This window comes from Chaetodon auriga, chromosome 8 (assembly GCF_051107435.1).
Source record: "Chaetodon auriga isolate fChaAug3 chromosome 8, fChaAug3.hap1, whole genome shotgun sequence".
Taxonomy (NCBI): Eukaryota; Metazoa; Chordata; class Actinopteri; order Chaetodontiformes; family Chaetodontidae; genus Chaetodon; species Chaetodon auriga.
In genome coordinates, this window is record NC_135081.1 from 22,762,218 (window position 1) to 22,782,466 (window position 20,249).

Consider the following 20,249-nt stretch of genomic DNA (forward strand, 5'->3'; position numbering starts at 1 on the left):
TTGAGCGTAGATTAAAGTAAAATCCAATCCCAGTGCACAGTACAGTATTACAGAAAACGAACAACAAGCGTAATAAAAAACAATTTTATTTTCTTTAAAAAATAACCCGCCCCAACAGAGTTCCCATACTATCACATACAGAGCCAAAATAATATGCTTCCATGTCCTTTCATTCAAATCTATTGGGAAGTGCTATGACAAGGACTGTTCTTGATCAGTGGCTTCAATATTGCTTAGTCAGACAGTGAGGCTGTGTGGAGAGGAGTGAACTCTCCCGTGTCCACATGATGCATTTCCAGGGTGACTGCCATTTCGTCTCCCCCCTTTGCAAGGTGCTTTGTGGCTTCAGTGAGTGAAGAACTGCATCTGGTTTCAGTGGTGCCCCAAAATGCCCCCAGACTGATGTTTTTTTTTTCTTTTTGTTCTTTTTTTTATGCACAGAATGAGGGATTGAACACTGACCCCAACTGTGAAAGGCCCGGCAACTGGTGAGCCAAAATACATAACAGGTTAATATTATATATTTATATATACAAATCACCTTGGACACAATGAAGGATCAGTAAAACGGTGTACAAAGGCATACTGATTATGCAAGTTAATAAACATGATTTAAAAATCAAACTCATCTGATCTCTTATCTTTTGATCCCTTTCAGCTCAAAGGGGCTCTGACCATCAGACAAGATTTGAGGCGCTTAAAGGGCAACTGAGGTGGAATTTTGAGACAGTCTCTACAGTGCCCTCTTGAGGATACACTCTGACACTAGTCACAATATTCATAATAATAATGACAAAGGAAAAAGCAGTCTTTATAACCATTACACAATCGAGGCAAAACGACTGACAGGCAGTGGTGAGCGCAATGCTCCTACCGCTAAGGAAACCAAAATAAGGTGGCTCAGAATATCCAGTCATAAAAAATAATTACATGCATTTTTTTCATAAATCCAGAAAGTGACTAGATGTAAAGGCAGGGCATATTAAGTAGAAGTAATAGTGGCCCACCCTGTCCAATGTAGCAATCCCCTATCTGTGCCGCCCATGCACACAGAGCACCAATGGGGATTGGCTAACACAAGCTAGGGGATTGGGGCAGGGGATGCTGCAGGTATGTGATGTTAAAAGTGAAACCGCGAGGACAGAAGGTGATGATGGGAAGGGTAATGAGTGATAGTTTGGCTTAGAGGGAAATAAGGGAACAAGTGCATTTGAAAAGGTTGCTCTGCATGCTAAGAAAGAGACTGAGAGGGCAGAGATGTGTGTGCTTCTGCTATCCAGGCTGGGTTGTAAAATGCCTGCAGAGGGAAGAGCTTTGTGTAAAAATGGGGATAGGTGTGTACAGGTAAGCACAGAAGTGCCTGGGTGGAAGTTTAGAGTGCACGGTGTGGCGTCATCTCCACTGATACATGTTGGAATGTGCAGAACGATTGGAGCAAGGTCAGTTGCTGAATGAGAGTTCAGCTTTGCAGCACTTGAGTGATCACAGACTTTATATTTGCCTGCATTCAAATCTACAGAGGAGTGTTGACCTTGCCTATTGCCTTAGTTACATCTTGTTCTGGAAGTTATGCAAGTGCGGGTGTGAAACTTCAAAGCAGTCCGTGTCAAGCCTCAGGACAGTCTCACCATTCTGAAGTGAAATAAATCAATAATAAAACAAAAAAAGTGCCTCGTATATCCTAAAAGAGCAATACAGAAATAGGAGATTATCTTCCTGTTTAAGTGCCCCTTTTCCATTGGTTGGCATCACTTTTGGCTGGTTAATAATGCTGGTTTAGGTGCATGGGGTGCAAGTATATTTGATACACTCTATGCAAATGGTCCCTCTATTGTTATGCTAAGCTTGCCTCTATAGGCTAAATCTCTAAGGGACTGGCCAACCAGCACAGAGAGTGCGGCAGGACTTCTCTCCTGCATCTACGATATGCTACACCTGCTCTTCTGTCTGCTAATATAAAGACCAGAGGGCTAGCCTCACAAGTACTAACAAACTCTTATGTGCAGGACTGGTGGCACCTACATGCTATCACTAAGTGCTAATGTACCATACCTCAGACTCCTCAATGCTGTTTAGAAAAATAACATTATTCAAAAACATTAAAAACATGAATGTCGTTCATGACAACGTTTAAATGATACATGTAAGTGTGCGTGCCCAGTACCACCCTCTGGAGGGTCCCCACACTAAGGGGCTTTGAACACTGGCATCCGGCTTTCGGATGGGTAAAGAGGCAGCATCGTGGTGGCAGTTAAAAAAGTTTTTTGTGATTTTTTTTTTCTTTTTATCGCCTATTTTCTTCCCATCCGTATTGCATACTTACATACACAGGAGTGTGAAGGTAGCGTACAATACAATAACATAATAATACCCAAGTTTTAAAAATTCAACATAAAAAGAGCAATAGTCCTGGAGAAGTAAAAACAATAAAATGACAATAATAATAATAATATTCATAACCTTTTGAGTGCATGAGGCTGTAGAGTCTGCCTGTATTTTACAGGTGAAGGGCCTTATGTTTCTTGGATTTGGGTGAATGACTGGCAGGTCTGCGGAGAATGTGTGGTGGGCAGTCATTGGGAATAAGGGATGGGGATGAGGTGGTAGTGGTGGGCTGAGTGCCCACTCAGGTAGAAATGAGGTGGAAGGGATCAATGGTGGTGATGGTTGGTGTAGCTCAGGCGAAGTACATGGTCCTCAGAGTGTCGTGGTGAATCTGAACAGCTTTAGCCAGAGCCTGGGGGTCCCGACCGTTACTCTGACCAGACACGTGGCTGCCCTCTCCACTGCAGCGAGATGACAGGGACAGAAGTCGCAGAACAAAGATCAGTGACACTTCAAATTTGACCATCACAATAAAGGAAAGTAAATGTGTTTTAGATTTAAAGAAGGCCTCGGTCACACTTAAATTTACGTTACAAAAGGAATATTTCCCAATTGCTGTGGTGGCAAACCAAGAGCTATCAAAGCTTGAGAAACCCTGTGTTAAATCTTCGATAACCACACTAACCTGTCATGTTCTTTGTCCACCAGATGGTAGCGGGCACGGAAGGCCACAAGACGAGCATAATAGGCTGGCGCAGGGATGGAGACTGAGCGGGTACAACGCACATAAGTGTGGCACAACTGGTAAGTTAGAATCTGCAACTCATCAGCCGTGAAACGATTGTCGTCCCATAAGACGTAGTAATGAGACGGTCGGCTGGTACCCTGGAGACACAGAGAGGCAATAAAAATGTGATGAAACATGCAAAAAAAAAGAAAAAGACCATGTAAAACAATGCAATATGTAAGGTTTGGGGGTTGAAGGCATTCAGTCTTATTATAATCTGTTGCTGTTGTTAGTACCTGTATGCCTGCATGGCTGCACAGGTAGAAGTCAAACTCAAAGGGATGAGTGATGCTGGTGTCCACTGTAGTCCCTGCAGGAATATTCCCACTCTTCCCAATCTACCCAAAGAAAACACAAGATTATATTTATTAAACATATGAAAACAAGTGAGCATGAAAAGAAAACTTAAAAAAAAAAAGTGTTAGAACACAGAAAGCTCACCCTCTCAGACTTGTCAGCACAGAAGAGGCGCGTGTGGTGGCGTTTCTGCACCACGATATAGGTGATGCCTGGCTGATAGTCCTTCTCCAACTTGATGCATGCATCTCTGATGGCCAGGAGCTCGTAGTGGAGAATCTACACACAAAAACATTCTTTATTAGCACTCTGACTGACTTAGTTTCTTTTACAGAAAAATACAAAAATGCACTTTATGCAAGTGAAGTAATACGAAATACATTATTTTGGACAATCCAGTGGAGTCCAGTATATCAACCCTTAAAGAACCACCATGATGCCATCTTACCTGCGGCAACTGTCCCTCAGGAACTCCATCTCTGTAGAAAATGATCCTGGTGGGCTTGAACCGGGTCGATTTGTAGAACTGAATCAGCAGTTCACGCACCATGTAAGACAAATCTTCAATGATCTCCTGCCTGGGTCTCTGGACTCGCACTGTGGCACAGTATCTGCTGGGATGAGCATCCATACTGCCTACCACCTGGAATTGGGTGACAGAGTTAAACAGGTGACTTGATTCCCAAAGCATATGCAAAAAGAAAACGTGCCATTGGGTATTATACTTTGCATAGAGGCATCCATCAAATGTGTGATGGAGAAACAAAGAAGTATAATTTAGAATAATCAGTTTGCACAGACAAACATAAAAACATGAAAAAGAAGAATAAGAACAAAACTGTTATCAGTGGTTTGTCCCAATGTGTGTATTTGTAAACACCATGTACACAGGCAGCCTCTAGTCTAGAAGATGCCTCTAGCTTCCCCTAGAGGCTGCTACTGGAAAGTGTGGAAGGCTCAACATCCACCTTTTATTTTTCTTCCCTCAAATCCTCACCCAGCACTACAATCACAATTTTTCACCAGTTTTCTCCTCATTCAGGAGGATCAAGATAGACCCACTCTCCTCTCCCATCCTCTGTGTCTGTGTGTGTGTGTGTGTGACTCAAGCGTTTGTCATAATTGCCAGGCAACAACGCAGCCAACCACAGCTGAGCTGAGGTCAAGGGCGGACAAGAGTTGACGTCATTTCCTTTTTGAGCGTGAGTCAGTGATGAGCCATTTGTTTCCCTTCATCCCTCACTAACGCCTCTCTTACTACTCTTTTCTTTGTTCAGCCTCATTTAGTTTGTATCCGAGTCGAAAAGTCGGACTGACTGCAGATGTTTCTCTTGAAATGGACTTCGTTTAGGTGAAATGTTCTGATCAGCCAAGAGACTCAGAGAGTTCTTTGGGCTCAGTTGCTTGATAAGCTCTCTGACTCGTCTGACGGGACACGATACTTAATAAAGCTGTAAGGAATCATTGCAGTTAATGATGGTTTTAATGGAAATGCCAGAATGAATTACAACTGCCTACCCAAGTTACCAGAGCCCAAAGTGATGAACTCATCTCATCAATCCAACAAATCTAATAGTACAACACCGATTCCAAAAAAGTTGAGACACTGTGTAAAACATAAACAAAACACAATGTCAATTGTTTTTTTTTTTTAATATCTGCTTATTCTGAATCTGATGCAGCAACACATTTCAAAGACTGGGAAAGAAGTGGGATGCTCCAAAAACACCTGTTTGGAACATTTCACAGGTAAACAGGTTGATTGGTAACAGGTGATAGTATCATGATTGGGTATGAAAGGGGCATCCTGCAAAGGCTCAGTCGTTCACAAGCGAGGATGGAGCGAGGTTCACCACTTTGTGAACACATGACTGTATGAAGGATGTTACTACATGAGCTCAGGAACACTTTGTAAAAAACACTGTTTGCAAACGACAGCATGAGCCGAATGGAATGACATTTGCTCTCCAGTGTTTTAATTAACGTTTCGTCTGTGTTAAAGATTAAAGGTGTTAAAGTGCCTCTGCCTCAAACATACTACTGGAGGTGGGATTCTTCTCTTACCAGCATCGCTGCAGGCAGTGACCCGGTGATGCTGTCACCTGGCAACCCCAACCATGTGGCGTTTGCTTTTCTATGACGTCTTGAGGTCATTCGCTTTATTTACATGCCCCTGCTGTTTTTTGATTTGCCTATAAAAAGAAGCGCTCCTGCCAACTTAGCATCTGGACAACCACCGGAGGAGCCACACTATCACTGTGGCAATATATATACTTACATACAACAAGCTAACAAAGCGTTTCTATGGCTTTGAAAGGGACTGGAACAGAGAGAGCAGGGTTGCAATGCCTGTGTAGGCCACCATCCGCTATTCTTAAAAGCCGACTATTCCCCAGATATAGGATTGATCCACTTTTAGCCATCTGTGTATCAGAGCTGGCACAGAGCTGCTGTATCCAACACAAACAACAGCAGTGAACAGAACCTGCGTTACACTCATGCTGATCAATTCCATGAAGTGTATAAATGCCTTGCTCTGTCTCGACAAGGTACATCTACTATATTTACTGAGCCAACTGCCTTAAGCTGCTGTTCCTCTTCCAGTGAACACGACTATAGATGCTGATTTTTAACAAACCCTGACTGTACTGAAGCCAAAGACATATACTGCTCTTCTCTTTTCAAACATAACAAGAAGTATGTTTCAAATTGTTTCTCAGTCTGTCCACTTTGACCAGGTCTTAATCCTCTGGCTCCAGTCCTTGACAAAAATAGCGACAAACAGCAAACCCAAACCCAGTCTTCAGACACATCCCTTCAGAAACCTACCGGTAATATCAATCCTCTTGTTTTTCTATGGCCAATGATGTTTAAACAATGAAGATAACATGGAGGTAGACGGTTACGTACATACTCATAGAACTGGAGTAACATCCACTGACTACTATGTTCCTATTTTACTGGACAGCCTGTTGAATTTGGCGTTAGCATGCTGCACCAGTGTGTGCTACCACATGTAAATATGTTTGTATACATGCCCCGTGGTACACTGACTGTTGTACTTATATAATATACTTTGTTTTTTCTGCCAAATAAAGGTTATTGACATACTTATTCCTACCTTGTCTAACTGAGAATGAATGACATTACATTTGCTAATTAACCTACATTATAGGGATGCTACTCCTTCCCTGTGGATATAGGCTATTATCGTTCCTATTTGGGGCCAATAAACCCTTTTTTTTTCTTTTATCGTGCTCAAGATATGTTCCCTTACATTGCTAATAGAGTGAAAAGAGGTTTAAAATCGCCCATTCCTATTTTTGATTAATGAAGTAGGTCTGTAAATAATAATGAGAAACACCCTTCACAAGTCGCCGTATGCTCCGACTTCGTGTGACTTGCAGTCGTTGTACATTCCCCTCGTTTTCCTGAGACACTGTTCAAGGTCAACAAGCATTGTTTAATGAAGGCGTTATTATTGAGACTTACAGCAGTAATGGAGGGCTTCTTGCCATCTCCAGCAGGGGGGTGCGTGACATCTGCTCCCAGGAAGATAACCGGCTGTTGAAACACTGCTGACCTGAGAGAGTGAATGGAGGAGGAGGTGCAAATTACACTTGCTCGTAAAAGAAGCGCAAGGTTGCTTTTTAGGAGCTGTATTATCATTACAGGCTGAGATGGGTCAATATACGGTCTGTAATCCAGCGGGACCTTGTGGGCACCAAATACTTAAAGTGAAACAATATGGAGCGTATAATTCTGTGGTTTAACAGTGACATATATAGCGAATGTTGCAGTACCAAGTCTTTTATGGACAACACTGTCTGGCATGAATGGGTTACAAACCTCTTTATATGCGACAGTGGTGTTATTAAAATTCTCACTGTTGTCCTCCTGAACATAACTGTGTGCAACTAATTAAAAAGCAGCCCAGAGAAAAGCTCACCGTTGGTGAGGCACCAGGATGTTGTTGATGCCTCCCAGCTTCACATTGATCTTGAGGCAGAGGTTGGAGAGGGTCTGAGGTGACGTCTTCACCACGTTCTTCACCTGGACGCACTGCGTGGCCATGCCCAAGAGGGTGTCTCCCACACGCTTTACCTCCGCTAAAGGGGACAGTTTGGAAATAGGATTTGAAGAACACCATGATGCTGAAGGACTGAGGTGGCATTTTGAGAAGCTTTTCAACTGAGTACGTCTTTAGTTGGTTTTGCTGTTGCACTTTTTTCTTGTGGTACTTATTTGTCTGTGCAAAAACAATAACAGACTTTCAAAAGTCATGACTTTAATATAGCCTACCATAGACGGGAGTTTTCCCTGGCAGGATGACGATGATGAGCTGCAGTCCAGAGTAGGTGTTCTTCAGGTGTCTGAACATGGGCTCCACGCTGTCCGCTCCCTGGGCGTATTTACAGAAACACGGCTGGCCCTGAATTGGCATCCCAGCATCCTTAGAGATTTTACGCAGCTGGTCTGTGAAATTCCTGAGAGGAAAGCAGAGCAGCTGAGACAAAATTCAGCAGGTTTCTCATACTTCATTGTTGTCTTACACTGTATCCCTGTCCTGTTATTAAGAAATGTTATTGATCATATCATAAAGAAATGAATCACTTTGAGATAGTAAATGTAGGCTAAATATGGCATTGTCTGTGCACTTTTTTTTTGCTAGCAGATACATTAAAAGTGGATCTGATGGCTTACCAATATAAAATACACAGCAGCCAAAGAGTGTTATGGGAAAATGACTTAATTCCTCACAAAAACTGAATTCCCACTGTTATTATTCATTAGTACTTACTTGAGAACCTCTTCTCTGCACTGTTTCTGGGGGGCAAAGCAGGCAATCGCCCACACTTTGATCTCGATGCCGTTATAGAACTGCTTCCCCCTCATGTCCCACACTCCCTGGTTGGGGGTCGCTATGGCACGGTTCTGTGGCAAAGAGGACCAGAGGAGATAAAGATTAAACCAAATCAGGTCAGATATACAGCAAAAATGTCCCTTAAGTAATAATAAATGACTCATGTTTTACCCGTCCTCCATACTGCAGGATAGGGGCTGGAAGCACCCTGCCCGTCACCTCAGCCATGTCATCTTTCACCTTGATCCCAAACTCCTGAATGTACGGGTCCAGGTTGAAGTTAGCGTTCTTCATCTGTGGAGAGTGAAGAGCATCCATGATATCTCATGAAATCACAGCGTCGTCCATTCCTGTACACTGTTGTTCCATCAGTTGTGTGGTCTCCCCACACCAGCAGTCTGTACAACTCACCAGCCTGCTGATCTCCTCTTGTCTGTCGGGTGCAGAGCGAGCTGTGGCTTTGATCATAGTGGAGGTCTGATTATCAGTCAGTTTCTTGATACATCGTTGCCCTGCTACAATGTTACACACCTAGAATGAGCCAACCCACAGTCGGTTATTCACATTCACTAATCGTATATCAAAACAGTCAGTGTTCATGGTGTTGTAACGTATGGACACTAATTTACATCTTTAAAGGATAAACCCAGTTATTTTATCACAGTTAAATCATCCTTGAACCCGTCCTCACCTCCAGGGGCAGGTAGGTGTGCTTCTGCTCCTGCCCCACCTGTAGACAGGGTAGGTGGGGGTATTTTAGCTGCAGGTTGTACTTCTGCTTGAAGTACTGGGCCACTGTACATTCTACTGTCTGCCCACTTTCGAGCTGGAGGGGAAACCTGATGAAAAAAAAAAGAGAACAAACATGAACTACTGCACGATCTGGTGAAAAGATGAAGAACATACTTTTGGATGCACGCCTGCATGGTCATGAACGCGTGGCACATTGGTGACAGATGTTACTGTCATTGCAGTGCATCACTGGCCACCTCCTGACCTGCTGATTCATCCAGGCTGATGTAAGTTCTGGGTAAAATACTGGTGAGTATTTCTTTAATGGGGGCGTTTCCACCTCGAGAGGGCAAGTGAACGAATGAGAAAGGAGGAGTGGAAATGAAAAAAAACAAAGTGGGTGAACAAGAGAAACTTTAGCCAAAATAAATAAGCATAAAACACTCTGCAGAGCATCAGTCGTGGAGTTTTCAGTATCCTTTTCTCTCTGCATGTCTCCCTTTCATTCACTCATCGCGAATCAGGTGAAAATATTCAGGTGCAAGACAAAAAGACGACTGTAGGCTCAAAGGACAGAGGTCTGGACAATGTTAGTCTCCAAATAAATAATTCATCCCTCTTTTAGAGACAGGTAACATTTCGATCTGTAAGATCTTCCCACACAGACACACACAGGCCCGAGGAAGACTTCAGAGTTCACAGCATCTGTCTCGAAAAGAGAAATAAATTATTTATTTGGAGCTCGACAGTGTGCCTTTGTGCCCTCATGTGTGCAAAATGCATTTTAAAATGCCACAATAGTTTTTCTTAATCCAGACGGTTGGCTTTATTTGCATGGTTCTTCAGATACAGTGGAAACACCAACAGCAAAGAGGAATTTCCAGTTCCTAGTTTACTTCCTGAAATTTGTTCCAGTGGCTCCGTGTTATCTGGCACTATTTGGTCGAAACAAGGTCCAAGACATTGTCAATGGCAAACGTAGATTATTAAGTTCCATACAGCTCAATCTGAGGATCCTAATAATCCTAATAATGTAGATGTATAAATAAAATAAATGAGTGTATCTGATCATGTCTCTTCATATTATTGTAAGTCACTTACAAAAGCATCTGCCAAATAGATGTAATATAATGTAATTTAATGCTGTCCGTATACTTACGTCTGGTGGCTGGCAGGTCGGCGGGTGACATTGCATACACGATACTTCCTCTTCATTTGGCCACAGTGGGTCACCTCCACCTTCAGGCCTGGTTAACACAAACAGACACAGAGAGATAGACATGGTTGTTAAAAGCAAAGCAGTTAAAAGAGCTTCTCCTGAAAGAACAAAACACAATGAAGGTTAAAAGAGAATTGATAATTAACAGCAGTGACTTGTGAATAAGATCTAGACTTTTGAAATGCGTCTGCCATGTGTAATGTGAACAAAGAATCATTAGACATTGGCGTGTCATAGTGTGTTTGGAAGGCACTTTACCACTTGTTTGCAGCCCACCTTTAATCTCCTTGGTGAAGCGGACCCTTTGCGAGTCAGTGAGCGTCTTGGGCTGCTCGTCAATGTTGCGAATGTCCAAAACCTCACACATGAACTCAATTACAGGCTGGGCTTTGTAGAAGGCCGTAGCGGACACTAGAGGGAGACAGACAGCAACAGTGAGTCCATCTGAGTGACAGAGGAGCAACTGAACAAAAGGTACCACTTCTACGAGCTTTGGCACCGTTTAAAGCATTTATCAGAGCCAAACTAATGTTAGAATAAAAGGTCAAATTAAAGCAGCCAAAAGAAAGGAGAGCGGCAGCCGACATTTATGATATGATTATAAATCATATAAATGGTGGTTTGAATCCTCTTTGGTCCCAGAGTAAATTTCACTTTTTCACCTTTTCTGTCCCACTGTTTTTCGCCCAGTCATGCAATGTCAGTAAAGAACAATGAGATCAGTGACTGACTACACACTCTCTGGTGGGCATGTCTTCAGTGACTCACCATCAATGTTCAGCATCATCTTCCACATGGCGGGGCGCACAGACTGGTGGAAGCCAAACCAGACTTCCCTCCCCCCACCCAGTGGGTGGTAGTATCCTTCAGGTGGGGAGAAAAATGAACGGCCCACTGGAGTGTACCTAATCGGAGGAGGTGGGAAGGTGAAAATGACAAATGTGCAAAATGACTTCATTGAACACAAAGCATGACCTAAGCATGACTTCAAATCCAGTAAAGTTGTCGTCTCATGTACAAGGTTTCAGAATAACTCTTTGTTGCATGGAAACTGCGTGGAAAAACACCTAAATGGGAGTCATAAGGAACAGCGCTGAGCTTTTCTTCTGGAGCAGACAAAAAATGGGGAAACATTATCACTGAACTGACTGCTTTTTCCACAAACATCTCTGGCTTAAAGACTTCCCTTTGGACCCTTTTCAGGTCAAGTCCTCAAGCCAGTTATCATTATTCCCCTGCTCAGCATTGTGCAGTGGACACTTTCACACAGGTCTCAGCTAACAAGCATCTTTTGTTTAGTGACTCTGACCCCTGGAGCTATGGATGGTCTGCTGTAAGTGAATAGAACAACCTGTTTAACCTTGCTAAGCTGCACAGTTATAATGTCAAAAAAACGAACTTGACTTTCCAATCTGCTTTTAAGATGTAAATGCATATAACTGATCATGTAACCAAACAGAGAATTTAAAAGGAATGGGTGTGCTTCAGTATGTGTATGTATATGTGAGAGAAAGGGTTCCTATGGCGTACCTCATAGAGGCCAGGTGGCGCATGGCCACGTCCAGGGCTTGAACCGAGTCGAGGGGAACCTGCAGGCGGCCGCTGACCAGAGTCTCCTGCAGCAGGCGCCATGACACTTTGGCCAGCCAACGGATGGACACCTTAAAGATTCGGTCCTTACCCTCACCTGGGATAGTTACCTCAAAATCCACCTGGAGAAAGAGAGCAGAAAGGACAGAAAGGGGAGGAGAGGAGAGGTAAAGAACAAAGCTGCAGCAGGAGAACAATAACCAGAAACTGACTGAAGATGGACTATGAGGGAGAACAGCAAATTATCAGGTTAAAAGTATACTGATAACCCTTCATACAGGATTCATTATTCAAGAAGGTACTTCACATTACAGACGGTGGTTCAAAAACACCTTCTCTACCACTCATAACTTTAAAGATGCCAGTCTGTGGGCTCTTTACATGGCAGTATGGCAAAGCACATGGGTCTGAATCCTTAAAGAAACTGACAAATCACTTATTCACTCTCTTGCTCAAAGTTGGATGAGAAAATCGACAACACTCTCAAGAGTGTACAATAAATATGAAGCTGTAGCCAGCAGTCCATAAGCTTAGCTTAGCACAAACATTGGGGGGAAACAGCAAGCCTTGCTCTGTCCAAATCCTCCTACCAGCACCTATACACCCGACTAATTAGTATGTTATATCTTGTTTGTTAGATCTGTACAAAAACAAAAGCCTAAAAATGCCACGCTGCAGTTTCAGAGGGTGTTATGTGCTCCACTACTTCTTGACCGGGAGCACTGACTTCCTACTTGCTTTGCCAGCAGAGACTCTTTTCGATAGAGCCAGGCTAGCTCCCCACGTCCAGTATCTATGCTAAGTTAAGATAACTGGCTGTGGCCTTATGTTTACCAGACAATGATCTCCCCTAACTCTCAGCAAGAAAGCGAATAAGGGTATTTCCCAAAATCCGAAACAGTTTTTCCGATTAGAGGTTACACAGAGCAAAACTCTTTGTAGCTCACATGCACATTAAAATTAGAAGTCTCCAACCAGACCGCAGTAGAAGTGCTCCATAAAACAGTAGGTGTTTGTGGCTGTTGTGAATACTGGGATAGACATATGTGCTCTGCAGGAGATACAAACACTAAATACTGCCATCTATTTAGTGATTTTCAGGCAACCCTCCCTCCTCCTCAAGAGAGAGAGGGAGTGTAATTCCTGTTTGAACAGGGCTTCAGATTGACTTTACTGATCCCTGAGGAGTAATGAGTTGGTGATTATGTCACGGTGTAAGAGTGTAACGCAAAACCACTGCAAACATCTACCTTCTCACTCCCAATCGGAAGTGCTAGCACCGTGTAGATGTTCTTCTTGCCGTCGTACACTGGCTTCCTGTCACCGAAGAGCTGGGGCTTGAAGTGTTGCACCATGTATTCCACCACCTCCCTGTAGGCAGCGACACACACAGAGACAAAATGGCATTAAGGTGCAGCAGAAACAGAAAGGGACCCTGCTCGGCCAATTAAACCCATCGCTTCATCAGGATGCTCTGCTGTGATCAGGAGGGGGAAGCAGGCCTCAAGATGATAGAATATTGATCAAGCAGGATACAGCTGGTGGATGCAATATTTCATGGTCACAGAGGGAGAGGCAAGGACAAAAAGAGTGCGGGTGTGTTTGGGGGGGGGGGCACCTTTCAATGCCTTGGCCTTCATATATGAGTGGGGGATGAGGATTTGTTCTGAAAAGAAAAGGTCAAAGGGCTCGACCTTTGCATGCCTTCTTGGAACCTTTGTCTGAAACCCTAAAAGCGAGAGACTGATGCTCAAAGGCCCGCTCTGAACGTTTGAGGCGGTGGTCCGAACACATGCAATATTCAAGGACACCTCTTTAGAATTTCAAGTTTTCTGTGCAAGCAACTCTGTTTAATTACAAATAGATCAAGTTCATTTGTTTCTGTTTCTGTTCACATCCTTGTTAATTAGGAAGACAACAAAAGCTCAAGGACTCTCCTGGAGTGTTCGATGGATAACCTTGTCTTTCAGCTGAGATCTTCCAGGATTTGAACAAAAGATTGTCTGTTTAATCAGAGTAATGGGTCAGGGCTGTTTTAATAGACAAAATAAATCATGTTATTCCTTTCCATTTAAGAGAAAAGTTATTTATTAGTGTTGAGGAAACGTGCAAAAATGTAATTCATTAAAGCTGCAATTAAAATTGTTAATAATCATGGCTATCAAATCATTGTATAATAACATCTTGCTTCAAATAGCCAGGAGGAATTTTTATCCAGAAAAAGACACACAGAATATATATGAAGGTTTTGTGGATTGAAAAACAGATTCTCCTCATTTTACACCCATCTTTCTAAATGATAACTGATGATTACCCAAAGGCCCAAGGCTATCAGCACAATGACAAGGGCACAGATTGGGCTCATGCCAAGAAACTGACAGAAAGTTCGCTTACGTGTATTGTATTACTGCTGCTAGCCTGTCCCTGACACCCGACACATGACTCCACACGAAGAGCAACTGTGCAACGTGATAGCCAATCATATCCTGCTGTCACAGTCACAAGTGTGATGCTACATCTTTTTTTTTTTTTCGGGAATTGAAAGCAGAGAAAGCTGAGTGAAAGAGAAGATGACATCCGTGCCTTCATAGAGGGATAAATTCTCCTGGATCAAACGTGACGAGACGTATGTATTGTGTGGCGTGTTGCCATCTCCTGTCAAAGACAGTGTTTTTTTTAAAAAGGAACTGGCTCTCTGAGGAGACGTGACAAACGTCGGCGAGGCAGACAGCACATTTCCCCTCTGAATTTGGTAATTTATGTTTATGTACTGTTTGATGCTTGGATTAAAGTAATAAACACGACAAATCACAATCATGGCAGCTCTTTTGTGTTTCTTATTTTTTCCAGCTGAACAGAATATTTGGGGGGGGGGGGGGGCACTAAAAACTGTCTATGGACTAATAGCTCCATTACAAAAATTTGATATTGAATTAAGCACACAGAGACAAACACAGCAGTCCATGGAAACCTGTATGAATACTGAATAAACCAAAAGAGGACCCTTCACTCTCTTCACCATAAACAGAATACTGTTAAGCAATACGAGATTTTCAAGGTACGATCAACATCTCATATCACCTATGACATGATCCCCTTAAAGTGGGAAAATATACAGAGTTTTTATTAATTTTATCAATTTAACCTGAATTATTACAACAACGGTTCAACCGTCCAATCAAATGGCCTCTTCAAGCATGCATAAACACCAGCCAAGGTGAAAGGGTTAGTTAAGTTAGATTCACTTTTGACTCCACCATCTGTCCGGTCTGGTCTCTGGCACAGTGACTGCGGGGAGAGAAGGCGTCCTACTGCTTAATGTGACCTGAATGTGTTTTAATTTTTGTCTGATTCTGCACAGATGCAGGTACTTTTCTCAAAACGCTTTTTGCTCCTCAAGGCCTCACGAGGAGTCCGACTACGTATGATTTTCACAGCGGCATTGCCTTCAATATAAAGCAAAGCAATAACTGAACCCAAATTTTGGGAAATGCACTTCATTTGCTGACAATATCAGAAGGAGGTCATAAGGTTCAGGTTTTTTGCACCCAATGTGAGTACTTTATGGCTGAATATCTATTTATACTGCACCAAACTAAAATACTCTTTCTCCTACGTAACAGAGCTGCATGGTGCAAACATAAAGCATGTTAAAGCTAGCAAGACCAATCTAGCTAAGACACAACTGAGAGTTGAAGAGCTTTGCTTTAGCTACAAAAGCTTTGTTTTTTTTTATTATCCCCACTCCAAAACATGGTAATCAGCCTGTAAAAATAAATAAATAGCTGTAACAAAGAAGTACATTGAAATCTCAGTCGCATTGTTCATGTTGAAAATAGCTGTTTCTGCTGCCTCCTGAAAGACTGACAACACAGTGATTACGAGTGACTGTTGGGCTTTCATTATCCAATTTCAAATGGTTCCACACTGCAGGCATTTCAGCTGCTTGTTGACTTCTTAAAATGCACGCTGCCACAAATTTTTAACCGTTTATGACACACGACAACTGTCAAGTACTGATCTCGCAGATTAATGAGGGACATCACAGAAAAAAAAACCACAAGAAACACAGAGTGTGATCAGATGAAGGTGTAACCACAGTCTTCATGTCTTATTACCTGTTGACTCTTCGTGGGCACTTGTCGGGCTTAATGTCCACCTCATAGTGATAGACGTCCATCTTTGGGATCTCCACCTCGAAGTAGTTGGCCAGCAGCTTGATGGGCTTGCCCACGGTGCCCATGCCTGGCCGGCGGGGGGCATGGAACACCTGCTGCAGGGGTGGGGGGAAGACCCCCATGGGCACTGGACAGACAGGGGATAAAGAGCCATTGCCAAGGACAGGTGACAGAGGTGAGGAGATTCAGAGCACAGAGGGAAGGAATGAGGAAAGTGGATGTGTATAAAAACAACAGTGAGGAACAGAAGAACAAGTCAAAGCAAAGGAAGGGCAAAAGCAAAGCAGGCAGACAAGAGATAAAGAACGGTCAAGTGAGGAGGAGGCAAAGGAAGTGGTTGTTAGCAGCAGGATGAAGAGGGCAAGAAATGTGGCATAAGGCGGGAAGGAAGCGTAGGCAGAGGCCAAAAGGATATGATAGGTGGAAACCAGAGTGAGGGCCAGTAACAGGAAGATGGGATGTGGGAAGATCGGAAAAGAGAGAAACAATGAGAATGGAACAGTTAAGCAGCAAAATGTGCATTTGTGGCCAGAGAAAGGAAGAACGATGTGTTATATAAGCATTAAGATAAAGGGTGATGGAGGAGGATATTGACAAGGCATAAAGAAGAGCAGGAGGACCAAGCAGATTAGGTCAAATGAGGAGGGACAGGGGAGAGAAGGGGGAAGGACAATGGAAGGAGAAATTATGGAGAGGGAAGAAAAGGATCACGTTAGAAAAAATGCTTGTTTATGGAGCAACGTAGCAAAGCTCATAATTCAGCTCCCATTCATTTATCACATGAGTTTCAGTTCTGTTGTGCTTCCTTTCTGATCACACAACATTCGAGGATTTTCAGCTTCTCTCTCTTCTGAGTTCAGGTTTTGGACTGTTTAACTGACAATCACTCTGAGAACGTCACAGATGGCTCTGGGGTCATATGATGACAATTTCCCACAATTTCCTCCATCATTTGATGTTTTATTGGCCAACTAATCTACCAATTAATTGAAAAAATAGATAAAAGTGATAATGAAAAAAACGATTGGTTGCAGCCCTCAACATATTTTGCACTTTCAAAATAAGACTAACATCTGATCTCATTTCATCCAGCGCACACTTCATGCGTCAGTTACTACGTCACATCAGGAGTCCACAGAATACAACTGAAGATAGAGACTATCTGTGTGCACACTGGCACCAGGTCTTAAAAACAAGCCTGAGCCGGTCAGGAGGTCTAATACAGAGGGGGTCCTCGACTGGGTGCTAGATGTGAGGCTAGCTGTGACTCCTGCCTGAGAGGGGCCCAGTGCCTTAACCTCTTGGTCCCCAGAGACCAGCCCTCCTCCACCACAACAAAGACCCCAGCTGCCCTGCTCCTCCGTCTCACACTCACACAAATACACGGGTGTGTGACAGAGGGAGCGCCCTTGCTACGGTGAACACACACACACACACACACACACACACACAAACACGGGGGGCCCCCTCTACATTCCCAGCCTCACCATGGAGACACCACGGCAACACAGCATTGTCATGGATATCAGGGGACCAGTGTGTGTGTGTGTGTGTGTGTGTGTGTGTGTGTGTGTGTGTGTGTGTGTGTGTGTGTGTGTGTGCGTGCGTGTGTCAGGCTGTTGGAGGAGATGTGAGGAGGCAGGGTGCTTCTGTGGTCATGCCGAAGAGACCTTGGCCTTTTTGGTCCTGCACTGAGCCTGTTCCCACATCGGGCCAAGGCGCCTGTGTATCCCAAACTGGGAAAGCCCAGCTTTAAATAGCTGCTATGGAAATCCTTAGGTCAAACATACCACTCGATCATGTGTTCACTGAGCCTTCAGAAGAGTAACACTACCCATAAAACACGCAGAAGATGCTCTGCTCTCAGTGCTTATTGTGTGTGTGTGTGTGTGTGTGTATCCATGTTTGAATCACACTTCACTACAACACATCTGACAAACACCATAAACACAGACATCAGACATGTGCTGACCACACAGACTCCATGTGCAAGGAAAGCATGTATGTTTGTGAATGTGCGGGCGTCTAGAGTGCGCCGTGATCGTCGCACACTCACACAATGACACACACTTCGCCCTTGTGCCAGTAAAGGCAGATGGTGAGAAGCGGAGCCAGCGCTCTCACATATCCCGAGACAATAGCAGTCTTTCCTGGGCGGTAAGACTTAAAGCAGAGCTTTGGTGCTGCATCACAACATGAAGACGCTCACTTCTTACTGTCTTTACAATGACGTAACAAGCAATAAGCCCAGGTCACATGGGAAGGACCACTTTAAAAATATATCCAGGGGAACATAGATTTTTTGCAAACTTTTGGTTGATTAATGGCCTCAGTTGTGGCCTAAATGCAAGCCTTTAAAATCTCATAATAAGGAACAGTAGTGGATGTTTACTAGGAGAGCCTTTCCCTCATCAGGAGATCACAAGCCAATGCATGAATGAGAAGGATCAGCCAATTATGCATCAATTGTTTTGGCCAAACTAGTTGGCTCTCTGAATAATTGGCTGTTGACCACGAGCTAAACATGGCAATCAGCTCAATCTTGGAAAATAGCACATTGAATAATCAAACACAAAAGCAGACTTTGAGGTGGGCCCCAGGGGCCCTTCACCCATCCTAGAAAAAAAAAACTCAGCTGAATTCAAGGTTTAGTATCGAGACCGTCAAAGTAATTTCAAATCTCAGGCCTGCTTGAGCAAACAGCCTGAAAATATCCAAAGAAAACTCAGAGGAAGTTAACTGGGTGTATGAGTTCACAACCCCACCACCCTGAAAAAGACAGCGTTCAATACATAAACCCTGACTTCCAGCCGTACAGATTCAAGGCTGATTTATTAAAGCCAGGGTTCAAAATCTTCCACAATCAGTGGACTTCAGACCTGGGCAGGAAGATAAACACTCGCCAGTCTGTGTTCTAATTGGCTGCCTTCTACACCTCAGTGTCATCCAAGAACACTGCCAAATAAAGATCATCACTGGCACTGATTAGCACTAGCTGTAAATCTGAAGAGAAGCATGCAGAGCAAAAAAACAAAAAAACACACAAATGCAATGCACTGCTCCTCAGTCGTCCAAAGCCTAAAACAGATTGTGTCAACCCTAACTGCAGATTAGCAGATATCACAATTTCGGATTATTTTTGGCACCACAATCAATAATTCATCTGCAGATGTGAGGCCTGTGTCCCTCATGTGCGCATGTAACGTATCGGTGTTAAACACTTTTCAGACACCCTGAGCAACCGTAACCTGTCAGTGAAAAGGGAGGCTGGTCTGCTGTGAGGGGAGTGCGGGGTGCAGCCAGCTGCTGCTGCTGCTGCTGCTGCTAGAAGGCGGGCTTCACCTCGTCCCTCCTCACCGAGATTCCCACGACCTCCCTGCCCCCGCGCATGGCTGAAGATATTGTCAGCGCTACCAAAGGCTTGTCTATACCTATAAATCCGGAAAAATCACGTTCTCCGCTAAGTGCTGTGCATGCAGACTGCAAGGGAGCCCCCCTCCATCTCCCACTCCCTCTTCTGGAAACGTTGCGATGCAACAGACGGGGTTGTCACCAAGCCTCCTTGTACATCCCCCCTGACGCTAAGGCCAGGCTACGGTGCCCCGTTTTTATATCTGCAGCCACGACTCGGGTATCCGGGCTGATAACATGTATCGTTAAAGTAAAAATAAACCTACCAGCGCCAGACGGTCCCGGCTCCATCCCATTCACTTAGCCGCGCGGGTACAAGCTAGCTAGTCCGGGTGCTGTGGCCAAACCGCCGGCCCCTTCAGGCTGGAAGCGTCTCAGACTTCCAGCCCCCTCCTCTCGGCGTGTAGTCTTCTCCTTTCTCGGTGTACCCCCGCCCCCTGCCCCTACCAGAACCCCCCAGACCCACAGAGGAGTTGAGGCTAACGGCGATAGCTGCCAGTTGCCTGTCTGCCCGTTGACCCTGGAGCTAGTAACGGCAGAGCTGGAGGGAGATGGCGTCTTATTTCTGAGCAGTCTTCCTTCGCGGAGCAGTGTGGTCCCTCCCGGCGCCGTGATTTCGCCGATTGTCCGCGGCGCTGTGATTTCTTGTCGGTCTGTTGTGTTCAAGCAGGATTCTCCAGCGGAACAAAAAAGGCCAGCCCCTCACCCCCGAAAAATCTGAAACTTCTTCTCTGCCATTAAAAAGTGCAAAGGAACTGTTGATGAACTTGCTGTCACACCCTAGAGGTTGAAGGCGGAACTACACTGCAGATATGCAAATACGGGCAGCTGTCGGGGCAGGCGCGT

At 44.1% G+C, this 20,249-nt stretch overlaps 1 protein-coding gene across 2 annotated transcripts; it reads right to left on the reverse strand.

Annotated features, from left to right (window-relative positions):
• Positions 1-433: 433 nt before the first annotated feature.
• ago1 (argonaute RISC component 1) lies at positions 434-20,149 on the reverse strand. 2 transcript variants are annotated; one of them, XM_076737830.1, is made up of 19 exons: positions 19,670-20,149; positions 15,933-16,119; positions 13,065-13,185; positions 11,755-11,936; positions 10,993-11,129; positions 10,501-10,635; positions 10,165-10,252; positions 8,965-9,112; positions 8,685-8,804; positions 8,445-8,567; positions 8,211-8,344; positions 7,712-7,896; positions 7,359-7,518; positions 6,902-6,992; positions 3,858-4,052; positions 3,554-3,688; positions 3,349-3,450; positions 3,011-3,210; positions 434-2,786 (listed from the first exon to the last, which is right to left on the reverse strand). In XM_076737830.1, the coding sequence occupies exons 1-19, from the start codon at positions 19,692-19,694 to the stop codon at positions 2,678-2,680; spliced, it is 2,577 nt and encodes an 858-aa protein (XP_076593945.1). In that variant the 5' UTR covers positions 19,695-20,149; the 3' UTR covers positions 434-2,677. The 2 variants fall into 2 exon arrangements, with proteins under 2 accessions (XP_076593945.1, XP_076593944.1); XM_076737829.1 differs by having other exon boundaries at positions 10,483-10,635; positions 19,670-20,131.
• Between the last annotated feature and the right edge of the window lie 100 nt (positions 20,150-20,249).

Coding starts and splice junctions, on each gene's coding strand:
- ago1 (XM_076737829.1), bottom strand. CDS start 19,694: ATGGAGCCGGGACCGTCTGGCGCTG. Junction 11,937..13,064: donor TTCCGATTGGGAGTGAGAAG/GTAGATGTTTGC, acceptor CTCTTTCTCCAG/GTGGATTTTGAGGTAACTAT. Junction 3,689..3,857: donor CTGAGGGACAGTTGCCGCAG/GTAAGATGGCAT, acceptor TTTTGTGTGTAG/ATTCTCCACTACGAGCTCCT.